We start from the raw sequence: 23657 nt of genomic DNA on the forward strand, positions 1-23657 counted from the left end.
CTTTGTCTCTGAGGCCTTTTCCTTGGGGTAGGAGATGCCTTCTCCTGTCTGGGAAGATGGGAATTCCTTCTGCTGGGGGCTGTGCTGGGAGACAGGTGGGACAGGTGTGTGTGTAAGGGGAGGATGGAAAAACACCGTTATTACCTCCAAAGATCTCTGCCTTTGGGTGTCAGGCAGTCTGGGATAGCCCCCACGATTGGGCAGCTGTGTGGCAAGAAGTGCTGGGAGAATGAACAGTGCCAGGCCCTGGTAGCAGGGAGCCATCAGAGATGGGGGACTGAATGTGGCCTTGTTTGCAGACTGTTTTGATTCTGGAGCTGCCACCGTGGGGTTGCTGGGCTAGATGACATTTCTGACTGTTCTGCTGTTTTCCTTCTGTGTGCTCCATTTCCACACCGAAGCCCTTGTGTGTGTTTATTCTCCTCTTTGGGCTCAGGCTTTTGAGCAGTCCTTTGTGGGAAGCTGGGAGTGGTGAGGCACAGCCAGCCAAAACTACTCTTGAACAAGGGTTTTTGTTTTGTTTTGTTTTGTTTTGTTTTTGTGAGATGGGGTCTCCTTCTTTCGCCCAGGCTGGAGTGCAGTGGCCCGATCTCGGCTTACTGCAGCCTCTGCCTCCCGGTTTCAAGCAATTTTCCCACCTCAGCCTCCTGAGTAGCTAGGATTACAGGGTTGCAGCACCATGCCCAGCTAATTTTTGTAGTTTTAGTAGAAACAGGGTTTCACCATGTTGGCCAGGCTGGTCTTGAACTCCTGACATTGGGTGATCCACCCACCTCAGCCTCCCAAAGTGCTGAGATTACGCACGTGAGCCACTGCGCCTGATCTTCAACAAGGTTTTATAGTCCTGGAGCTTGCGGGTCCCTGTGGGATGACAGTGGTGGCATAGTCCAGGCAGAGTCCAGGCACTCTGCCAAGAAAGGCAGCTCCGTGTCTCAGCTGCTGCTGAGAGGTGAGCAGGGCACCAGGGCCTCTCCGGGTGTTACCTAACGTGAGCCTCACCATGGCAGGTTATGATTCCATTTTACAGAGGGAGAGACCCAGGCTCTGAGAAATTAAGCTTTCTAGGTCACATCATTATTAAATGCTGAAGTCAGGTCTACCTCACTTCCTGAAATCTACTAAATGCCCAGGCAGCCTCATCCAGGGGCCCTTGGAGAAGGAAGGTCATGTGTGAGGTCAGGGACTTCTCTAGGGCGGCCCAGGGTTGGGCCGCTTTTATGTTCTTCCTGGCAATCCTGTCTTCTAGGCCTGTCACCTAAGGGAGGTGTGAAGAGGTGGTGGCTGGAGTGAAAGGTGGTGGTGCCCAGTTCTGTCAGGACAGAGGGGAGGGGCTCATGGTTGACAGGGCAGTGGCCTAGCCCTGGCTGGTTTCTTGAACCTGGGTGTGGCCTGACCCAGCAGGGGTTAAACAGCGGCTGGAAGAACGAGTCCTCCGTCCACCTCCATCCTCACCCTGGTCTGGTTCTAAATGGGCAGGTCCAGCCCATCCTGGCCTAGAAACGACCATTCTTCAGAACCCACTGGCCAGGTTGCCGTTCCCCCATCCCAGCTCTTATTTCATGAACTCCCTGATACCCTCATAAAACATCTCAGGGCTGAGGCCTCCTCTTCCTGGGACAGAGACCAACTCCACACCCTCTCTTTGATGGAGCGCTGGCACCTCCCGCAGCTAACAAACCCTCCAACCCGGGCTGTCTGCACCACAGTCCTGCCTGAAAGATGCTTCTGTGCCTCGACCTGGCCTGAGTCGGGGGGGCGGGGGGTGAAGGGAGGATCAGAGGCTGCTGGGGATGGCTCACCCATGAGAGGGGAGGGCGGTGACGTGGCTTACCCAGGGCCACAGAGAGGCTACGAGCAGGACATGTCCCCTTCTGTGCCAGAGTTGTGCCCTGCCTGCATCCGCTGACTTGTCTTTGTGGTGGGTTTTGTGAATTCACAACCCACCCATCAGAAAGCCCTGCCAGATGAACCTGGGGCTGTTTGTAGAGTCTGTCCAAGGTATGCAGGAGGGGCTCTCTGAGGAAATGATTGGCTTTTGTTTGGTTCACTCTCCATTCCCAGAGGCAAGCGTAGTACCTGGTGCTCAGTACTCACTGTCGCTCAGTACTCACTGGTGCTCAGTACTCACTGGCGCTCAGTACTCACTGAATGAATGCTGTTGGAATGATTGCGTGGAAGAACTGAATGGATGAATTTCCCTTCCTTTGGGTCCCTTCCCAGGAGTCCCCTCCCCATTTGAGGCAGGGACTCTGTTTGACACCTCTGTGCCATCCTTGGCTTTTGCCTGTGGCCAAGCAATTTTTACAACAGAAGGGTAAGCGGCACATTATCCCCATTTTCCACATGGGGAAACTGAGGCCTGGAGGAGCTGAGGAAGTTGCTGAAGGTCACACAGCCGGTGAGACGCAGCTGTGCACTTGGGGGCTAGTGTGTGCCCCCGGGGCTGTGCTCGCCCTACCTGTAGTTGCCTCTTCCCTCAAGAGGCTTCCAGTCTAGTCAGGGAGGTGGAACAGGTGCAATCAGGCCAGGTGGTCATGCCAGGAGGCTGGAAACCAACCAGTGGGAGAGGAGTTTGCACGCCCAGGACAGAGGCTGTGGGAGGAGGGGGGCTGAAGTGTGAATGCGGGGAGGCTGAGACGAAGGCACGGGCAGGTGAGGGGCGTGGGGAGGCCACTCTTCACAGAGTGAGCGTGGAGGGAATGACTCACACCTGAGGCAGGTGAGGCACAGCTGCACCCACAGGTGTGATCCCCTGAAAACACAGCAGCTTGGCAGCCAGAGGCGAAGTGGAGACCCAGGACCTCTGTGGCCCTGAGGTCCCCTGGGAGAGGGTTGTCAGGTACAGCTCCTCCTCCCTAAGTTGGCACCTGGGTCCCCTCCTTGGCTGCCCTCTCCTCATCCTTACAGCCTGAGCTCCAGATGCTTGAAAGAGGACGGGGGAGAGGGCAGGAAGGGGTGTGAAGGCCTGCAGAGAGGGTGAGGTGAGGGCCCACGGGAACGGGAAGGTACCAGCCTAGAGGTGGGGGTGTCCGGTGAACCCCCAGCCAGGAGGCGCTCTCTCCATCTCCTAGGGTCCCTGCGGGTCCCCTTTCCAGGCAGAGAAGTTCCAGGCAGAGAAGTTCTGCGCTGGCGAGAAACCAGAGCTCAGGAAGGGAGTTGGCGGGAGGAGGGTGGCCTTGGTTTGGGATTTGTGGGTGTCAAGGCCGCATCTGCGCCAGCTTCCGAGCCTGGAGTAGGTGGAGAAGCCAGGCGGACCGCAGACGCACCCAGGCAGCCCACCCTGCCCAGGGCTTGGGGATGAGGAGCGGGAGAGCGCGGCCGGCGTGGGAAAGCTTTATGGGGCTGCCCCCTCGGCCGTCTGCGAACTGGGGCGCGGGGCCGACACTGGACCGGCTCCGCTGTGCCCCGGGCGGTCGGGGGCATGCGGGCGCTCCGGGGAAGATGAGGGCGCCACCGGCTGGACGGCCGCAGCCTGCAGGGGGCCCTGAAGACAGCCTGCCCCATCCCCCCGGCGGGCTCGGGCCAGGTGGCAGCGCCTGGGCTCGCCGCGCGGAGGCGGCGGCTTCCCGGGCCAGGGGCGGCGGCAGGGGCGGCCCCGGGATCACATGGGCGGAGGCAGGTCCCAGGGCCCCGGGCGGACTCTCCCCAGAGTCGGGCAGACCGCAGCGGGAGCGGCGGCGTCTCCTCGCCCTCTCTCCCTCCCGGGCCTGGGCGCCCAGCCCGACAGGTGAGCGGCAGCCAGGTGAGCGTGCCCACCTGCACCCCTCCGCGCGGCCCGCCATCCCCGGCGCCCGGTTCCTCTCCGCGCCCCTATCGGCGCGGGACCCTGGCCTCGTTCCCGGCCCGGCTCCTTGGAGCCTCGCATCGGCGGGGGCGCCCCCGCGGGTTGAACTCTCCCCGGCCGGCGCGCTCCTCCTCCAGCCCCCGGCCCGCAGGGTACTTTGCCCTCAGAGCGAAGGAGGCACCAGAACTGGGAGAGCCGGGCCATCCAGCTGGGCACCTCCCCGCGGCGCCCGCAGCGCGGAGTCCACTGACCGGCTCAAAGGTCTGGGAATCTCAGGGTGGCCGCCAGTCGCCAGAGCCAGCCTCGGGGACTGGGGTGGCGGCGGTGCGGGGTACAGAGGCCAGGCCTGGGCCCAAGGGGAAGGCAGCCGGGGATGGAGCGGACAGACCGCTGGTGCTCTTGATAGATTCTCGCAGCGCTTGCGTCCCGGCAGCCCCAGGATGGGTGCTGGGCAGGGTGGTGCCTAGCCTGGTACCGCGGCTTCCTGCCTGGGTTGGCTCCTGGTTCCAGAGCTAGAGGCTCAGGAAATCCCACAAGGGTCTGTCTGCAGGGGCACTTCCTTGCCCAGCAGAGGGGCTGTGGATGGGAGGCCTGTCACCACAGCTGTCTGCCGGGCAGCATCAGGAATCTAGGGTGGGTGTGCCCAGTTTGACAGATGAACCCTGGCCTCCTTGCCCTGGCAGCAGGCCCCTGGGGGAGGTGGGGAGCCTGGTCTTGCCCGTGTGAGCCACTTTGCCAAGAACGCGGTGGGCAGCTAGGAGGCCCCTGTGAAGACCCAGCCTCACCCCACCAGCCCCTCACCTGGCCAGTGACTTACACAGTCTGTACTGATGCCAGCCTGTTCCTCCTGCTTCCTGAGCCCTCCTCTCCCTAGGCCACTCACCAGCCCTCCCCAAGAGTGGAGAGGAAGTACCGTGTGCTGTGGGTTTTGGGGACAGGAAGCAAGCGCTAGTGGGACTGAGCCCTGATGGTGGAGGAGGGGAGACGGAGGCGGTGCTGGCATCTCTTCCACTTGCCAGCCCCTGCCCCCCATGCTCCAATAAGCCCCCCACCTGGCAGCCTGGGCCGCCCCCTCCTGGGAGTCGCTCCCTGGGCTGAAGCCTAAGGAAGGGAGAACACAGAGGCATGGCTTCCCAGGGTGGGGGGAAGTGAAACAGGGGTGAGGGAGGGAGTTAACCACTTCCTCTACCCACCCCAGAGACCCTGAGTAGCTGTCCGGGAGCTGTCGTGCCCTCTCTTTCTCCCTTTGGCCCCTCTCCTGCTGCCTTACAGTACCCCCAGAGCCGGGCGGGGGCACGGACTTCACCTCCTGGTCCTGTGTTCCCCAGGTATGGCGCTCACAGTGGATGTGGCCGGGCCAGCGCCCTGGGGCTTCCGTATCACAGGGGGCAGGGATTTCCACACGCCCATCATGGTGACCAAGGTAAGGATGGTGGCTCCAAGAGGTGAGGGGGTCCTGCCAGAAGCGAGGTCAGCCGTGTTCACGCCACTCGGCACAGAAGGCTTGCTTTTTCTGTTCTGGGGCCAGGGACCTACTGCTGCCCGGCGTGCTGGCTGCAAGGGAGCCGTGGCCCTTTGCCACGGGGATGTGGTGGCCACTTCAGGAACAGACCTTGGGAGTGAAAAGGAACTGGGCCGAGGACAGGGCCTGCTCTTGCCTCCCCAGTTGCCATCCCCACACCTGCAGGCAGCCATTTTGGGTGGTTACTAGAACAAGAGCCCTGGAGTTCTTGACAGTCTCCTCTTGACCCGGGCCGGGCTGGGAGCATTCGCAGGAGGGCTGTGCAGGCAGTCACCTGTAAGGTGTGATTTGCACGGGCAAGGCTCTCTATCCAAAAGTATTTCCAAGCACAGTTCCTGACATTCTGCCACTGCACGTTCTTTGGGAGGCTCATTAGAATGCCAATGTGGGGCGGCGGCTGCCACCTGTGCTTCTGGAGGGGATGGCTGATCAGTTCGGTGTCATGAGCAGGCAGAGGGACGTGCAGGAGGGTGCAGGCAGGCCTAGGTCAAGCCAGCCTCTGTGTTTCTTGGGTAGCAGAGTGGGAAGTCCCTTCCCCAGGTGGGCCACGGTCTGAGCATACCAGCTTCTCATCCCTACAGGTGGCTGAGCGGGGCAAAGCCAAGGACGCTGACCTCCGGCCTGGAGACATAATCGTAGCCATCAACGGGGAAAGCGCGGAGGGCATGCTGCATGCCGAGGCCCAGAGCAAGATCCGCCAGAGCCCCTCGCCTCTGCGGCTGCAGCTGGACCGGTAGGGCCTCCAGCTCTGCAGAGCCTGTGGCATTCCCCTTCCCCCCGCCACCCCACAGAGCAGCTCTTGCTCCTGCCCATGGCCTAGAGCTCAGCCCTAAAGCGGCCTTCTTGGGCCCTCTCCACACCTCGGTGAGAAGGTCCTGGGCTCTGCTTCCTGCAGCAGGGTGGGCTGAGGGGTGTTCCTGTGCCTGGTTGGGTAAAGGTGGGCGCCAGGCTGGGCGTGCAGTCACAGGCTGGGCAGGGCGAGCTGGCACCAGCCACCTGGAAGCCCGGGTTTGACTGGTTCCCAAGAGTGTGCAGGGCACAGGGCGTGGGCATGAAGTGGGTTGAAGAGGGGAAACTTCTGGGATAGGTATGCCCGAGGCTGGTCCCCAGGACTCCTGCCTCCAACAGAGTATGGCCTTTGTTTAGTTCCCAGCTGGAAGTGAGGACCTGGGGGGCTCGTTCCTCATAGAGCCTGTCTGTTCCTCCCCATCATGGCTCTGGGCCCTGCTGGTGAAGTTGGATTTCCCATCCTGGGCCTTACTCCTAGGGTTTTGAGCCTATAAGCCAAGGTGGGGCCAGGGTGGGGCCTGGAGGCCAAGCTATAGGGGGAACAGGTGGCTCCCTGGGGTGGGGCTTCACAGTGAGTCACAGATCAGGAATGCCAGGAGATTCCCAAGTCAGGAGAGCCCTCTGCACGGCCTGGAACATGAGTCAGACACCTCTTGCGTCCTGGCCACCCCTACATTGTCCTGCTCTCTTCAGCCCTACCAAGCCCCTCCTTCTCCAACTGCCCTGCCCTGTGGTGTGGCAGAAGCTGACTCTCTTCATGTCGCTCAGGTCCCTGGGTGTTTGCAGCAGTTGGGACCCCGAGAAAGAGGGTAGAGAGAACCTCATGGTTTCTGGGAATGGGGCGACACCGTCTCTTCCTCTGGGGTTCTCTGGAGGGTTCAGGGCTCCAGGGAGGTAGGTAAGCCTGGGCTGTAAGTCAGGCCTCTGGTTCTGCACCAGACAAGCCCAGACTCCAGTCTTTTAACTTTTTTTTTTTCTGAGACAGAGTCTTGCTCTGTTGCCAGGCTGGAGTGCAGAGGCGTGATCTCGGCTCACTGCCACCTTTGCCTCCTGAGTTCAAGCGTTTCTCCTGACTCAGCCTCCCAAGTACCTGGGACTACAGGCACGTGTCACCACGCCCAGCTAATTTTTGTATTTTTAGTAGAGATGGGGTTTCACCATGTTGGCCAGGATGGTCTCGATCTCCTGACCTTGTGATCCACCCGCCTCGGCCTCCCAAAGTGCTGGGATTACAGGTATGAGTCACCGCGCCTGGCCCAGTCTCTTAACTTTTGCTGACGTGCCTCCCCCATCTCCGGCCTCCTACCCTCCCCAGGTGGCCTCTCTGGCATCAGAAGCCCTGGGGCAGGAAGCAGGGCTCCAGGCTGGAGCCAGAGCCTGCGCTCCCCTCACTCTGATCCCACGGCTCTCCCAGGAAGCTGAGGGTCCTGTTGCCTTACATCTCTAGAAGCAGCCTTACGGCCAGGAATGCGTGGCAGGATGGGACGAGGCAGGCTGTCCCCTAGCCCTGACTTCAGTTACCTCCCACTCAAGGCTCCAGCTGGGTTCCACCCAGGGAGCTGGGAGGGGGGAGCCCCTCTCACTGGTGGGGAGCTAGGCCTGCTTGTCTGGAAGGAGGCAGGTGGGTCTCACCCTTTGTTTAACTGGGGAGACCCCTGAGGAAGGGATCAGGAGTGACGCTCTCAAAGGCACCCTGGCCTCCAGTGGGCAGGGTGCGCAGCTGGCCCAGTCACCATGGCCTCTAGAACTGGAGGCAGCTCACTTTCCCTCTCTGGGCTTCAGTTTCTCCATGGGTTAAAATATAAGGGATTATTTCTATGAAACCAGTAATCGGGCCAGGAGTGGTGGCTCACACCTGTAATCCCAGCATTTTGGGAGGCCAAAGTGGGCAGATCACCTGAGGTCAGAAGTTCAAGACCAGCCTGGTCAATGTGGCGAAACCCCGTCTCTACTAAAAACACAAAAATTAGCCAGGTGTGCTGGCAGACACCTGTAATCCCAGCTACTTGGGGGGCTGAGGCAGGGAGAATTGCTTGAACCCGGGAGGCGGAGGTTGCAGTGAGTCAAGATTGCGCCATTGCACTCCAGCCTGGGAGACAGAGTGAAACTCCATTTAAAAAAAAAAAAAAAAAAAAAGTAATCTTCCCCCAAATCAATCTACAAACCGGAGGCTGAGTGACACCAGTGACAAAGTCCAGGCAAAACAGAAAAAAAAAAAAAAAAAAAAGAGGGCAGGATAATGTGAGGACTCGAATAAAATTGAATGTTTGAACTTTCTGATGAAGTTTTATACATTCTACTTTTTAGAACCAAACTATCCTTTCTTTTTGGAGAGTGGGTTTTGTTGTTGTTGTCGTTGTTTGAGATGGAGTCTCACTCTGTCGCCCAGGTTGGAGTGCAGTGGTACAATTTTGGCTCACTGGAACCTCTGTCTCCCAGGGACAGGCAGTTCTCCTGCCTCAGCCTCCCAAGTAGCTGGGATTACAGGCATACGTCACTGTGGCCTGGCTAACCTTTTTTTTTTTTTTTTAATTATAGACGGGATTTCACCTTGTTGACCAGGCTGGTCTTGAACTCCTGACTTTAAGAGATCCAACCTCCTCAGCCTCCCAAAGTGCTGGGATTATAGGCACGAGCCACTGTGCCCGGCTTTGGTGTTTTTTGAGACAGAATCTCGCTGTGTTGCCCAGGCTGGAGTGCAGTGGGGCAATCATGGCTCACTACAACCTCCGCCTCCTGGGCTCAAGTGATCCCCCCACCTCAACCTCCCAAGTAGCTGGGACTACAGGCATGCTCCACTATGTCCAGCTACTTTAAAAAAAATTTTAGTAGTGACGAGGTCTTCCTATGTTGCCCAGGCTGGTCTTGAACTCCTGGGCTCGAGCGATCCTCCTGCCTTGGCTTCCCAAAGCGTTGGGATGACAGGCGTGGGCCACTGTGCCTGGCCAACTGTCCTTTCTTTTAAGAAACCATGGTGGTTGTTGATGATAGTTGTTTGTCTTGAGTTTGAGAAAGTTAAAAGTTGACAACCTGATGTCCAAATTTTCTGTAGCTTTTACTGGTGTTGAGAACCAGATCTGGGAACAGTTTTGGCCTCTTTTGGGGGTTGCTGGGTGCAGGGCCCCTGTGTCACTACCTCCCTCTGTTGCCTCCTCAGGTCTCAGGCTGCATCTCCAGGGCAGACCAATGGGGACAGCTCCTTGGAAGTGCTGGCGACTCGCTTCCAGGTAAGCTGGTGCCGTCCCCTGGGAGCCTCAGCACCCTGATCACTGGTGCATGAGAGCGAGGCCCGAGGGCAGGGCGGCCTCGGTGGGGCAGCCCTGCCTTTCCTGACATGGCCACTCTCTCCGCAGGGCTCCGTGAGGACACACACTGAGAGTCATTCCTCCCTAAGGTCCTCCTACTCCAGCCCAACCTCCCTCAGCCCGAGGGCTGGCAGCCCCTTCTCACCACCACCCTTCAGTAGCCCCCTCGCTGGAGAGGCGGCCATCAGCCGCAGGTGAGCACACGGTGGGTGGGCACCTTGGTCGTCTGGGCTGCCAGCTCCAGGCTGGCTCTTTGGAGTCTCAGGAGCTCTGTTCGGGGGAGCCTGGGGCAGCATCCTCCCTGGGCAAGCTGGGGGTGGCCCCGGCACACACTGTCTCTTTCCCACTTTCAGTTTCCAGAGTCTGGCGTGTTCCCCGGGCCTCCCTGCTGCTGACCGCCTGTCCTACTCAGGCCGCCCCGGAAGCCGACAGGTGAGGCTCTGTAGGGGAGGACAGGCTGGAGGAACAGAAACACCTCCTGTTCCTGTGGGTTGCCAGTGCCCCGGGACTGCAGGCCCACCTGGGCAGCCAGGGCCTCCTTTGCCTGGCGACAGGCATGCTCTGCTCCTGAGCCAGGGAGGCCACGCTTCTGGTCGTGGGCCACATGTGCTGTGCCCAAGACCTGCCTGGCAGTGCCCAGTGGCCTGTCCATCTCCTGCACCCCTCTGACCACCCCTCTCTTCTCCCCTCCCCTTATTCCCCTCCCCTTATTCCCCTCCCCTCATCCCCCTCCCCTCATCCCCCTCCCCTCCTCCCCCTCCCCTCATCCCCCTCCCCTCCTCCCCCTCCCCTCATCCCCCTCCCCTCCCATCCTGCTGACTTCCTCCTGCCTGTGTGTTTCTCTTGGGCTGCGGCTGAAATAGTTTCGCTGCTGTTGTTGGGATGATTCCCTTTAGGCTCTGGCTGCATCTCTCGAATACATTCCTCCCCATTCCAAGACCAGGGCCTGCCCGACTCCCACCCACACCCTCCTTTCCTCCTCTGACTCAGCCCAGAGATGCCCCAGTGGGACTGCGGTTCTGCCTGGAGCTGCTCTTGGCTGGTTCTGTCTCCTCCTCCCCCCACCCCCCATCCGACCAGCTCCCCTGGACTCTCTTCCAGCCAGGTGTCAGTGGCCACTGGTGACAGCCTAACCCCCTTCCTGGGTGGTATTTCTCCTCTTCAACGGTGGGGGATGGTGAGGGAGTGAGGCAGCCAACAGCCCTGGGCCGCAGCTGCTGGGGACGGCATCGGGGGCATGTCCAGCCTTTGGGGTGATGGGGATACAGCCCAGCTGCTGAGCCCTACCTTCGGGTTGATTCTGCATTACAGAAAGCAGAGCCTTTGAGGGTGGCCAGGGAGGGCAGTAGAACCCAGGGGCTCCAGAAGAGGAAGGAGCAGGATCTTTCTGGCGTGGGGAGTGGGGGGGCTTCTAAAGAGGGGATCCCTGGTGACCTGCTGCATGCCTACCCAGGGGCCAGTCTGGCGTTGTGGTCATAGAGATGTATTCCATGGGTCCCCTTTGTTAAGGAATTGAAGATGCAGTTGTGGAGATAAGGCAAACTTGCAAAACAATTTTGGAGCAATTAGGCATTAAGCAGTGTGGTATTAATTACAAAAGCAGGAGGCGTTCTGGTGGGGGAGTTGGGGAAGGAAGGCTGTGTGACGAGTATTGCTGGACATTGGAGGTGGCGGCGGGAGGGTTTAGGGAAGGATGAGCAGGAGGCCCGACACGCTGGGAGATGGGGAAACAGTGGTCCAGGTGAGGCCTGGTGTACTGGGGCTGGGGGGTTTTTTAGGGGGAAGCTTTGTTCTGAGATAAGCCAGGAACGAGCTTGTCTCAGGGCTAGTCAGTGTCAGTCCTGGCTCCTTTCCGCAAAGCCTCTGGCGAGCTGTGGTCTCAGCAGGACCACATGCTCAAGGGCAAGGCTTCCTGAGCTTCCCCCTCGTGTTGCCCCCAGTCCAGGAAAATGAACGGTGTGGAAGGTACAGAGGCATGGATCCCAAACCAGCGGCAACACCTGAGAACTTGTTGGAAATTCAATTTCCCAGGCTCCAGCCTATACCCGCTGAGTTGGGCATGGGGCTTGCGGGTCACGTGTCCAGAGCTGGATGTGGGGAGACCCACCTGGGTCGGTCCCACCTCTGCCATGACGACTTGGACCAGTCCCTCTTCCTCTCCCTGGGCCTCAGGTCAGACTAGACGCTCCGAGTTCCCTTCTCTGACCTTGATGACTCTGCTCATTCCTTCAGCAAATATTTGTCGAGCAGCTGCTTCATGTCAGACACTCATCTGGGCTCTGGGGATGCACTCGTGGAAAAACAGAGTGACACCTCTGACCTTATGGAGCTGACGTTCTAGTCTACAAATGAGGCTGTGGTCCCACAGCTGCCTCTTGAGAATCACTGTGTAGCTGGGTGCTGTAACACATGCCTGGAGTCCCAGCTACTCAGGAGGCTGGGGCGGGAGGATTGCTTGAGCCCAGGAATCCAGACCCAGTTTGGGCAACATAGTGAAACCCCATCTCTTTAAAAAAAGAAAAAAAAAAAAAAAAGTCACTTACACTCAAGAGTCTTAAAAGCTCTAAGAAGTCCCATGAGAAAGAAACCCACTTAATTTTTCTTTAGATCCTAAACTTGTTGAACAGCAAAATTTCTCTTCTGTGAAGGCAAGGGTCCCTAACCGCTAACCGCCTGGGAGGAAGGGAGGGAGGAGAAAGGCATTGCCTCTCCCAGTGGGGGAGCTGGGCTCCTTCTCTGGGCCGGGCAGTCTGGTGGGAGTGTATGGGAGGAATGCTGTGAGCTAGAGAGGCAGGAGTGCTGTGTCCTTGTGGCCTCCTGACATGGCCAAGGCTGCAGAGAGCCGGAGGCTCAGGATGCCCTTATGGTGCCTCTGGAAATTACAAGTTCCCTTTGCTGGTAATCACATGCCTTGGTGAGCGGAGGCCAAGTGGGAAAAGCCCCTCTCCCTCTGGCTGGGAATGAGGACTTGCCTCATGGAGGGATCCTGGGCCGGTGCCCCAGGCAGGGCCCATGGTGGTCTGTCTGGAGATGTGATGTGGCTCTTGAGTACCTGCAGAAACTATCTCTAGGTCCTTCAGGTGACCGCACAGCCCCAGGCAGTTGCCCTGCAGCCCAGGTGTGGAGTCCCAGCCCTGCCTCTGATGCTTCAGGTGGCTTAGACCAGCCACTTTGCCCTTCTGACCTGCAGTCTCCTTATCTATAGAACGTTTTACCGACGGACCCTGAGAGCAGAGCAATGTGAGGGGAATTGCTGGTGGGGCGAGGGTCTAGGGCTGTTTTCTTAAGATCCAGAAGTTTTTGCTTTAGCTTAAGGATTTATGCAATTTTCCATCTAGCTTCATAATTCATCCATGACTTTGAATTTTAAAATGGAGAGAAGTTGGCTTCCCAGGAAATGGTGCCCCTGGCCCTGGGCACCGGCCCGCCTGGCTGTCTCCAAGGCTCTCCTTCCCAGTGGCTGGTGCGGGCTCCTGGAGCTCAGTTGAGTCCCATTGGGTTGGCAATGGACAGGGAGCAGGGGAGTGCGGAGTACAGAGATGCAGGCTGGAAATTGGCCTCCAGGAACAACGGTGAGGTTGAAGGTGAGATTTCCATGTTGGGAGCACATGGAAGAGCCCCAGATGGACAGGGCACACCTGGAGATGGGCATTGCTGCCAGGGTGTGGCCCAGGGAGGGCTCGGCTGCCCAAAGCTCCATGGGGCAGGCCCAGACCTCCCAGCAGAGCAGGGACAGGCTGGTCAGCCTAGACCCCCGCCTCTCGGGAGAGGAACCAGCTCTCCTTGGGAAGACGGCCTCTGCCCCCGCTGGCCCTGGCTCCCAGGGGACCTCGACCCCTTGCTTCATCCCTTTATGTTTCCATCTCCTCAGTGCAAAAGGGCAGCATGCTTCCTCTCTGCTGGTTCCGTGGGATCCGAGCCAGGCCCCAGTGTGCAATGTCTTTGCACACAGATAATAGCGGGCGTGACAGAGGACTCTGTGCTTAGCTGTCACCTGCTGCCTTCCTGCTGCCTGGTCCCCGGCAGAACCCACATGCCTCCCTCACCCTCTGGGCCCTGGCAGTCTCTGTGCCCTGGCTCCAAGGGAAGGGGCAGGGGGCCTGCTGGTCAGCGAGGGCCGGGAAGGCCGACACTCTGGCTCCGAGGGAAGGGGCAGGGGTGTGCTGGTCGGCGGGGGCCGGGGGCCCCCTGGTGTCGGGCCTGGGAACAGCCGGGCTAGGCCCTCCTGGGTGTGTTGGTCCAAGGCTCCGGCCCTGACTCCTCCCCGACTGCCTCCTCCCCACAGGCCGGCCTTGGCCGAGCTGGCGACTCGGCGGTGCTGGTGCTGCCGCCTTCCCCAGGCCCTCGTTCCTCCAGGCCCAGGTACCAGCAGGCCCGGAGGGTCGGGTGGGGTCTTGGAAGGCTGGGAGGAGCTGGAGGGAGATGGGTTTCCCCGAGAGGGATGGGGTTCTCCAGGCCCAGTTGGTTCCTCCACCTCCCAGATTCCTCCCCCTCCCCCACTCTCTTCTCCTGTCCTCCACCCCCTTGCTTGCCTAAGCCCCGGCAAGGGACCCTCATTCCTGGCTGCCGCCCACCCAACAGTGTGGACTCGGAAGGGGGAAGCCTCCTCTTGGACGAGGACTCGGAAGTCTTCAAGATGCTCCAGGAAAATCGCGAGGGTCGGGCGGCCCCCCGACAGTCCAGCTCCTTTCGGCTCTTGCAGGAAGCCCTGGAGGCTGAGGAGAGAGGTGAGGGCCTCGGGGGCTGGGGAGGGGAAGGAGATTCCCTCCCATATCCTGGGCCCTGACTGGATGGGTCAGTGAACCAGTGTTCTTAAGTGCCTGTGAGGCGCTCACCCCGGGACTAGGCATGGAGCCCAGCAGGGCGCGGAGCCCCAGCTCCCTTAAGGAGCTGACGGTCTGGGAGGGTCACCAGCGTGCTCCCAGACAGTAGTGGGCAGTAGCTGGCTGGGATGGGAAAGTGTCATTCGAGTGATAAAAGCCGTGGCGGGGCCTGAGGCTGGGCCTCCAGGGAGGGCTTCTTGGAGGAAGAGGGATTTGACTTGGCCTCTTGGCCTCAGAAAAAAACATCAAGACTTAAACAGCATTAAGATGTTGGCAGGAAGCACTGTGGAAGGTGGAGGCTGGCGGCCAGAGGGCTTTGGGGTGTGGGAGCAGGAGAATGGGGGCCTGATAGCATGGCAGGGCACCAGTGGAGGCCAAGCCCCTGCAGTGAGGGCCCTCAGGAACCAGGCTGAGGAGTGCCCTGACCCAGGAGAGCCATTAAATACAGATGCCAGGCGAGCAGGACATACGGAGGCTTGCCAGAGTTCAGTTATTCATGTGAACAGACACTGACTGTGTCCATCCGAGGGACCAGATGTGTGCAGAGTTTGGGGATAGAAGGTGACCATGACCTCACTCCTGTCCTTGGGGAGCTCCGTTCACTGGGGCAGACAGGCCTGGCCGGCTCCCATGGAAGTGGGCGCTGCTATGGGAGTTCCTATAGACGCTCAGCACCAATGCCCTTTAGAACAGCAGGGAGATGGGGAGGGAGGCAACAGGACAGGCAGGAGAGTGACCAGAGAGGCTGCATAACTCATCCACGACCTTGAATTTTAAAATGGAGAGAAGTTGGCTTCCCAGGAAATGGTGCCCCTGGCCCTGGGCACCGGCCCACCTGGCTGTCTCCAAGGCTCTCCTTCCCAGTGGCTGGTGCGGGCTCCTGGAGCTCAGCTGAGTCCCACTGGGGTGGCAATGGACAGGGAGCAGGGGAGTGGGGAGTAGCGATGCAGGCTGGAAATTGGCCTCCAGGAACAACGGTGAGGTTGAAGGTGAGATTTCCATGTTGGGAGCACATGGAAGAGCCCAGATGGACAGGGCACACCTGGAGATGGGCAGGTAGCTGGTTCTAATGCTGATGTTTAGCTCCAAGGGGCATTTGCAGAGGCATGGGGGTGGGGTGAGAAGGTTTGGAGCAAATCTTGTCTGTTTTGACCCTGAGGCCTCAGAAGGTCCCAGGAGGCAGCACAGGGAGAGGGCAGTGCCTTTGCCAAGGCAGCCTCAGTGTCCTTAGCTGCAGGCAGGGGTGACAGCTGCCCCATAGCCCTGGGCTTCATCTTCGCGTGGCTTGAGAGCTCACATGCGATAATGCATGGAAAAGCCCTTTGAAAGCCACACCGAGGCATTGCACTCCTGTTGCCATCTCGGGTTATTATCTAATCACACTGTCATTACTGGGTCACTAGAGAAGGGAGCGCCTGCTTCACCTGACATGTCACACACTGAGCACAGACGGCCCCAGGTGGGCAAACTAGGCCTTGTACCTGCCTCCTTCATGCCCTTGCCCAGCCTCAGCCATGGGTCTGGCAATATCACCTTCCTCCTTACCCAGTGCCACTGTCAGTGTGACTTTAGGGGTCCTCTTATAAGGGTGCTTTCTAAGACCCCACCACCTTAGAGCATCTTTGGGAGGCTGCTGTGGTTGGTGGGCTCTCACCACGTGTCTGTCTGCCCTGCCCTCAGGTGGCACGCCAGCCTTCCTGCCCAGCTCACTGAGCCCCCAGTCCTCCCTGCCCGCCTCCAGGGCCCTGGCCACCCCTCCCAAGCTCCACACTTGTGAGAAGTGCAGTACCAGCATCGCGTGAGTGTGGAGGAGGGTGGGGGACCTGAGCCTTGGCAGGGGAGTGGGGAGGGGGACAGGGCACTGGATGCTTTCAGGAAGGGCCAGGCCCATCGGGCTAGCACTGGGCACCCAGTCAGGGACCCTAGGGGAAGCAGTGTCCCACAGCTTTGGGGGCGTTAGTTACAGGCTTCTTAGGAGCCTGTGCTAGCTGCTTCCGGCTGCATCTCCTCCCTCTCCCTCTCCTCCTTTTCCCATCCCTTTTGATTTCTCTTCCATAATTTTAAAGCCTCTGGAGATCTCCCTGGAGGTACAGCACATCCTCCTGGAAAATCTTGATTTTTTTTTTTCCCCTTCCTCCCCCTTTGGAGCAGGCTAATATGGGCTCATTTTTCTTATTTTTCTTTTCCTTTTTTTTTTTTTTTTTTGAGACAGTGTCTCATTCTGTTGCCTGGGCAGGAGTGCAGTTGCACAATCTCGGCTATCTGCAACCTCCGCCTCCCAGGTTCAAGCTATTCTCGTGTCTCAGCCTCCCGAGTAGCTGGGACTACAGGCGCTCGCCACCACTCCCAGTTAATTTTTGTATTTTCAGTAGAGACGGGTTTTCCCCATGTTGGCCAAGCTGGTCTCGAAATCTTGACCTCAGGTGATCCGTCTGCCTCGGCCTCCCAAAGTGCTGGGATTACAGCTGAGCCACCGTTCCCGGCCGAGGTGGGTTCATTTTTCTCATTGGGTGGCATTTATAATGCAACCACATTCTCTGGAAGGTTGCTGAACACCACCCCCCTGCCCCCACCAACCCCTCTCTGGTAAATTTCTGAAGTGTATAGCGTGGGAGGGGCAGGTGATTGACTTTAGGCAAATCCCTTAACCTTTCTGGGCTTTAGTGTTTTCATCTACAGAGTGGGAGAATATCCAGTCCCCCTGCTGTGCACAGATAGGGGAAAAGCATGTTTTCCATCCTGGTTCTCAAAGGTGTGTGCGTCGGGTCCCTTGGTGGATTTGTTAAATGCCGATGGCTGGGCCCGCCCCACAGCCTCCTCTCCAGGAGGCCAGCAGGCCCGAGAATGTGCATTTCTTACGAATTCCCCAGTGATGCCGATGCTGCTGGCTGTGGGACCCAGGACCACACTGAGAATCACTGCTCTGTGAAAAATCCAGGCAATGTGGGACAGACTGGTCGGTCTTTGTGTGGGAGGAACAACTTTTTAAAAAAACTTTAATATTTTTTTTGGCCGGGCGCGGTGGCTCAAGCCTGTAATCCCAGCACTTTGGGAGGCCGAGACGGGCGGATCACGAGGTCAGGAGATCGAGACCATCCTGGCTAACAGGGTGAAACCCCGTCTCTACTAAAAAATACAAAAAGCTAGCCGGGCGAGGTGGCGGGCGCCTGTAGTCTCAGCTATTCGGGAGGCTGAGGCAGGAGAATGGCGTGAACCCGGGAGGCGGAGCTTGCAGTGAGCTGAGATCCGGCCACTGCACTCCAGCCTGGGCGACAGGGCGAGACTCCGTCTCAAAAAAAAAAAAAAAAAAAACACTTTAATATTTTTAATAGAGTTCCACTCTGTCGCTCAGGCTGGAGTGCAGTGGTGCCGTCATGGCTCACTGCAGCCCTGAACTCTTGGGCTCGAGCGATCCTCCCATTTCAGCCTCCTGAGTAGCTGGGACTACAGGCGTGTACCACCATACCTGGCTAATTTTTAAATTTTTTGTAGAGATGAGGTCTTGCTATGTTGCCCAGTTTGGTTTCAAACTCCTGGCCTTAAGTGATCTGGCCATCTGGGATCCCAGGCGTGGATTACAGGCGTGAGCTACTGGGCCTGGCTTTTTTTTTTTTTTTTTTTTTTAATTAGGCATCCCAGCAGTGGCAGCGGTGGTGAGGGTATGTAGTGTTAGGGGGTTCATCAAAGTGAGATTCCTGCGTGCAGCTTCAAGAGTCAAGAGCCGGGTGCGGTGGCTCACGCCTGTAATCCCAGCACTCTGGGAAGCTGAGGAGGGTGGATTATCTGAGGTCGGGAGAGCAAGACCATCCTGGCTAACACGGTGAAACCCCGTCTCTACTAAAAATACAAAAAATTAGCCAGGTGTGGTGGCACATGCCTGTTATCCCAGCTACTCAGGAGGCTGATGCAGGAGAATCGCTTGAACCTGGGAGGTGGAGGTTGCTGTGAGCTGAGATCACGCCATTGCACTCCAGCCTGGGCAACCAGAGGAAAACTCCGTTTAAAAAAAAAAAAAAAAAGTCAAGTCTCTGAGAAGGTTTTGGACTCTATCCAGGTCCTGACGCTACAGTGGGGACCAGGCCCCTGGGCGTGGTGGCCTCTTGCTTGGTGCTGCGGCTCTGAGCTAAATCCTCTCCCTCCCCTGCAGGAACCAGGCTGTGCGCATCCAGGAGGGCCGGTATCGCCACCCCGGCTGCTACACCTGCGCCGACTGTGGGCTGAACCTGAAGATGCGTGGGCACTTCTGGGTGGGTGATGAGCTGTACTGTGAGAAGCATGCCCGCCAGCGCTACTCCGCACCTGCCACCCTCAGCTCTCGGGCTTGAGCCCACCATGCCCTCAGCCTGCCTCCCTGCTGGGCCAGAGTCATGCCTATATAAGCTGGCATGGCAGGGACAATGGTGGGCAGTTGCTCTTACATGAGCTAAGTTTGGAGACCTGAGGCCCCTTTGTCCTCACTGGGTGGGCCAAGGTCTGGGACCTGTGTTGGACTGTGGGAGTCTCACCCTCACCTTGCCAGGCCTCTCCCCTGCAGGACTGGTACTGCACTAGTCTGAGGTGGCCACTGCCTTTGATGAACCTTTGTGTGCCAGGGTCTAAGTAGGGTCGAACACAGAAGTGGGAAGGAGAGAGGTGGGCCAGGGCCTAATGGTGTCACTGTGTAAAGTTTTTGACTTATGAGCTGTATAAATATATGAATACGGACAAAATAAAGTGGACGTCCCTTCCTTGTCTTTCCTACCGCCAGCCCTGGGTATGACCTGCTCCCCCCACTGGGTGGAGGGTCTTTATGAAATGTACATTTCTTCTTTTCCCTCCCTCAAATCCCACCCCTGCCAGTTGCCTGCACCTCACATTTCCCGTGGAACGGCCTTGCCTTTTAGGTTGGGGGTCATGGTGTTCCTTAATCTTTTGGTAAAGATGCCCGTTGTACAGGAGGACCCTTGTGCTATGGAGGGAATGAGGTTGTCACTGGAAGCTTTGGAGGGGATGGTGGAGGGTGCCAAGCAGAGGGACGGGAGGAAGACCAGGAGACCCATCCAGCCAAGCTGGTGAGACAACCTGTGACCCTGAAGGCCGGCCACCCACCAAGGGTTGGGCCCCCAGGGCCAGGTTGATCTACTGACACCTTCCACTTCTTTCCTGGGAGACTCTGCTGGCTTCATTGGTGATTGATTTGGAGGGGGGAAAAGAAAGGGCAGGGTGGCTCAGGCTGTAACCCCAGGTACTGGGGAGGCCTGAGGAGCCCTTGAGCTCAGGAGGTTGAGGCTGCCTTGAGCTATGATCATGCCACTGCATTCCAGCCTGGGAGAGAGAGAGACCTGTCTCTTGAAAAAACAAGAAAACACGAATGCATGTGGCCAGTGCCAGGTGAGCTGCCCTGGGGGTGCACTTGAGTTGAGGCAGGGGACAGTGGTCGCCCCTGCCAGCCTAGGATTTTGGGCCTGATTCACCCACTACCCCTAGTGCTAGTCCCAGAGGCTGCTGTGGAGGGGGCAGCCCCAGCTCTCTTTTCAGAGATCAAAGCTGGGCTTTCCAGGGTGCCTGGCTGGTCCCTGCCGGCAGCTTTGTGCTCTCTGGCTCTTTGTGGAAGGAATCTTGGCACAGATGTTTGTGTTGCCTCCTCAGGCACCTGTAGATATAATTTACACCATGATATCATCGTCTCACCTATTGCCTGGATGGCTGCCTGAGAAAGATCTTTATTTTTACAGAAAAGATCAAGGCTGTCTGGCTCAGGAATCTATGGGTCCCGGGCGCTGGTCAGAAACGGGGTAGCCTCTTTGGCGCCACCTAGTGTCCAGTGCAGCCCACGGCGGGGCCCATTCACGGGGCAACACTGGGCTTCTGGGCACAGTGGGAGTACGGAAGGATACAGCACTCCTCATGCTTTCCTGGAGGTAGAAGGCCAGTGGCAGCGACTGAGCTGGCGTGAATTAATAAGGGGACGTGGTAGTGAGCGCTAAGGGCTACCTTGGAACGCACGGAGGAGCGTCCAGTGAGTTCAAAGCAGTGGCCATGATGCAAAAGGAGGGCTGGGTCTTGGAGAGGTGGAGAAGAGGAATGCTGAGTGATGGGGTGGCTGCTGGAGGGATGCTTAGCTCAGAGCAGTGGCCAATGGGAACACTGAGATAAGATCGGAGGGGAGCTGACAATGCCAGAAGTGGTTTGAACTTCCCCTTGAGGCTCTAGGGACACTTTGTTTTGAGACAGGGTCTTGCTTTATTGCCTAGGTTGGAATGCAGTGGTGCAATCTTAGCTCACGGCAGCCTCCACCTCCCAGGCTCAAGAGATCCTCCTACAGCCTCCCAAGTAGCTGGGACTACAGGAAGGCACCACTACACCCAGCTAATTTTTAAGGTGTTTTTTTTTTTTTTTTTTTTTTTTTTTTTTTAAGAGATGGGGTCTTGCTATATTGCCCAGGCTCGTCTCGAACTTCTGGCCTCAAGCCATCCTCCCACCTTGGCCTTCCAAAGTGTTGGGATTACAGGCGTGAGCTAACCTCGCCCAGCTCTGGGAACACTTGGAAGGTTGTAAGCAGAGAAGTGACAGGTTGGAAAAGATGGTTTGGATTACTGCTATGGATAGATTCCCAACTGTATGTAGCATGCCATACTGGGCCAGCAGTGTCATGGGAGTGGAGGGGGAGAAGTGGGGAGTGGGGACATGTGAAATGATGGGTATTCTGTGAGGTGTCGAATGCCTTCTAAAGGCTTTGTAGTTTCCAGCTCACATCCCCCTCTGGCCCTTGTTCTTTGGTGTGGCAGCCGGCTCTCCTTCCAGGTGTCCTGAGTATTTCAGCACCAGGTTTCTCTGCAGCCACACAATCAGCCTGCGCTCGGGAGCAAACTCCTCTGGAAGAACGGAGTTAACAGTTGGTCAGCAGAGGAGGCTGGGGACAGGCAGTCTTTGGTCTTTTACCTCTGACCTTGTCCCCACCCTACCTCTGGAAGAACGGAGTTAAGAGTTGGTCAGCAGAGGAGGCTGGGGACAGGCAGTCTTTGGTCTTTTACCTCTGACCTTGTCCCCACCCTAAGCCAGCTAGCTGCGTGCTCCCACTTCCTCTGCCACACACTGCCTGTGTTCCCCGGACTTTGTCCAGTGCGGTGCCTTCTTCCCTTCCTGCATTGTGGAGATCAACTGAAGTGACAGGTTAGAGTTAGAAGTGGCCCAAAGGAGCATCTGATACAACCCCCTTTGGTTAGAGAAGGGAAAGTGGCTTTTCCAAAGCTGCACAGCTAGACAGTCATAATGGCTAAGTTCTGGGAGTGCTTTTGATGTACTAGGGATATTTTCAATGCTTAACCCTCACAACCTGAGATAGGTACTGTTATCATCCTCTCTGCAGATAAGGAAACCGAGGACCAGGAGGTTCAGTAAATGGTCCAAGTACTCTTAGCTAGTAAGGAATGGATCTACAGCCTGCTTCCCGGATTTCTGGCTTGTCGGGGGCAGAGTTTGTCCCTTTGTCATCAGAGGCAGCCTTTCGGGCACAGCTCTGGCCACCTCTGGTCACAACTGGAGGTCACCACAGCCCTTCCCAGCCCTCTCTAGGCTCTCAGCTTTGTGCTTCCTCCTACAGGGACTAGCTCCAGCTGAGTTTGCAGGAAACCCACTTCCTGAAGCCAGGACTTCCCCATGGGAAGTGCAGGGGCCGCTGGGCACCAGTGGCCTCTGCCTGAGGGCTGACTCTGCTCTGGACACTGTGTCTCAGGAACTCATGGCAGTGGCTTACCTTGTCAGGAACGTGCGGAGGGGCTGCCCCTCCTGTTCCTTCAAGCATCACTCAGTCCTGGCCTGGTTCTAGGCTTGGGGCTGTGGCTGCCACAGGAAGGGGGATACCCCCATACTTTGGGTGTTGGGTCAGATCCTGCCCCCGCGCCCCACAGGGCTCAGGTTCCTGTGAGCTGATCCTGGGCTAGGTCGTATCTGTGTGGGGAGGGGAGAGGGGTGCACCATGGCCTGGAGGGGAGTGTGTGTTGGGGTGTGTGTGTGTGGAGGTTCTTTTGAGTCACACACAAAGCATTGTGCTGAGACACTGCATTCCTGCTGGCTGGGCTTCCTGTTTCCAAATGCATTCCTGCCCCAGAGTCACCACAGAGACTGTTTGGAATCCTGCCCCACATTCTCCAAATTCAGGGCGTGATCTGGCAAAGGCTCCCTCCCCCACCCTCTTACTTTGGAGGGAGTCTGGGCTCCCTCCTAACCAGGGAGGGCTGGCAGGGCTCTGGCACGGCAGTGAGTGTGATGCCACACATCTTCTTGGGCTTGTATAAGGCAGTTCCTGGAGGCCCACCACTCTGGTTCTCTCTGCCTGTGGGAAGCAGAATGGGTACTATCTAGGAGGACTGGGCTGGGAGGGGGCAACCCAGAGGACCCATGGCTAGCAGGGAAGGGCCTGGGCTTGAACATGACTCTGTTGAGACATGGCCAGCAATTCCGGCACTTGGCTGTCATTCAGCCGGCCTGCACAGGGCTTGGCCGTGGGCCTCAGTTTCCCCATTTTATAAAGTTTTAAAATCTGATAGTTTGTGGCTGTCTGATAAAGGGGTGTTTGGGGACTGGTTCCAGAAAGGAGCAAAGGGAAGGGGATGCACAGACGGTCTTACACCTCCCAGTTAATAGCCACTTCCTTCCAGTGGCTCTGGCTCCAGCCTCCCCCCTCCCCTAGAGGTCCAGGTGCAAGTCTGCACGTCCGCCAGCTCCCTTATCTGCCTCCGGGGGATTTGGGTCCTGCTGGGATTTTTCCAGTCCTGTCCCCTCCCTCTGGAGGAGGCGCCTTCCTTAGAGGCCACCAGCCCCAGTCTGGTCACCAAGCTCTCTCTCATCTTCAGTAGCTGCTTGGGTTCCTTTTAGGATGGGGAGTGAGAGGTGGAATCCCACGGGCCAAAGGCGGGGTGAGGTGGGAACAGGGGGACATTTACACTTTGGCCCAGTCTCCAGGCGGCTCCCCGCTGGCTCGCGTCTTTCCAGACCTTGAGACCTAACTAGTCCCCAGCTTTAGAAAGCCAGGGATGAGAAAGAGGCACGGGACCGAGAGGGGGTTCAGATCTAGCCGAGGACACACGCACGTTCTGCAGTTGTAAAGGATTTCCCGGTGGGCAGGAATCGTTTCCCCTCCTATCGCCCAGCTTTCCGTGCGGCCAAGGGACTGGCCCCAAGCCACACGGCTGGGGAGCACCAGGTGCCCGCGTCCTGGTCAGGGCTCTTCCCACCGCCGGCACGTGGGGCTCCCATTTCCTTCCGGGCTCTTGTCTGGCCCTCCAGCCAGCCTCGGCTGTAAGTCTGGGGCAGGAAAACAGACCCTGCTTGTGAACCTGGGGGGCCGGGTGGCCCGGCGCCCCGAGCCAGACGGCGTCCCCAGGCCGGGGCCGGGTCCTCGCAGAACAGCGGATCCGGACCCTTATTTTGGCTCCAGCCACAGTTGGGGGCGC

At 58.0% G+C, this 23657-nt stretch overlaps 1 protein-coding gene across 19 annotated transcripts; it reads left to right on the forward strand.

Moving 5' to 3' along the window:
• Positions 1-2706: 2706 nt before the first annotated feature.
• Positions 2707-18936, forward strand: PDLIM2 (PDZ and LIM domain 2). Of its 19 annotated transcripts, none has more exons than XM_045398028.3 (10): positions 2707-2839; positions 5113-5207; positions 5888-6039; positions 9253-9322; positions 9449-9594; positions 9754-9832; positions 13686-13762; positions 13982-14127; positions 15904-16021; positions 18371-18936. In XM_045398028.3, the coding sequence occupies exons 2-10, from the start codon at positions 5115-5117 to the stop codon at positions 18546-18548; spliced, it is 1059 nt and encodes a 352-aa protein (XP_045253963.1). In that variant the 5' UTR covers positions 2707-2839; positions 5113-5114; the 3' UTR covers positions 18549-18936. The 19 variants fall into 19 exon arrangements, 16 of the variants coding, with proteins under 16 accessions (XP_045253963.1, XP_005562866.3, XP_015310058.3 ...); XR_012417131.1 differs by lacking the exon at positions 2707-2839 and adding an exon at positions 3259-3742 and having other exon boundaries at positions 13938-14127; XR_012417132.1 differs by lacking the exon at positions 2707-2839 and adding an exon at positions 3259-3727 and having other exon boundaries at positions 13938-14127.
• The last annotated feature ends 4721 nt before the right edge of the window (positions 18937-23657 follow it).

The sequence above is a fragment of the Macaca fascicularis genome, chromosome 8 (genome assembly GCF_037993035.2).
Source record: "Macaca fascicularis isolate 582-1 chromosome 8, T2T-MFA8v1.1".
Lineage (NCBI taxonomy): Eukaryota > Metazoa > Chordata > Mammalia > Primates > Cercopithecidae > Macaca > Macaca fascicularis.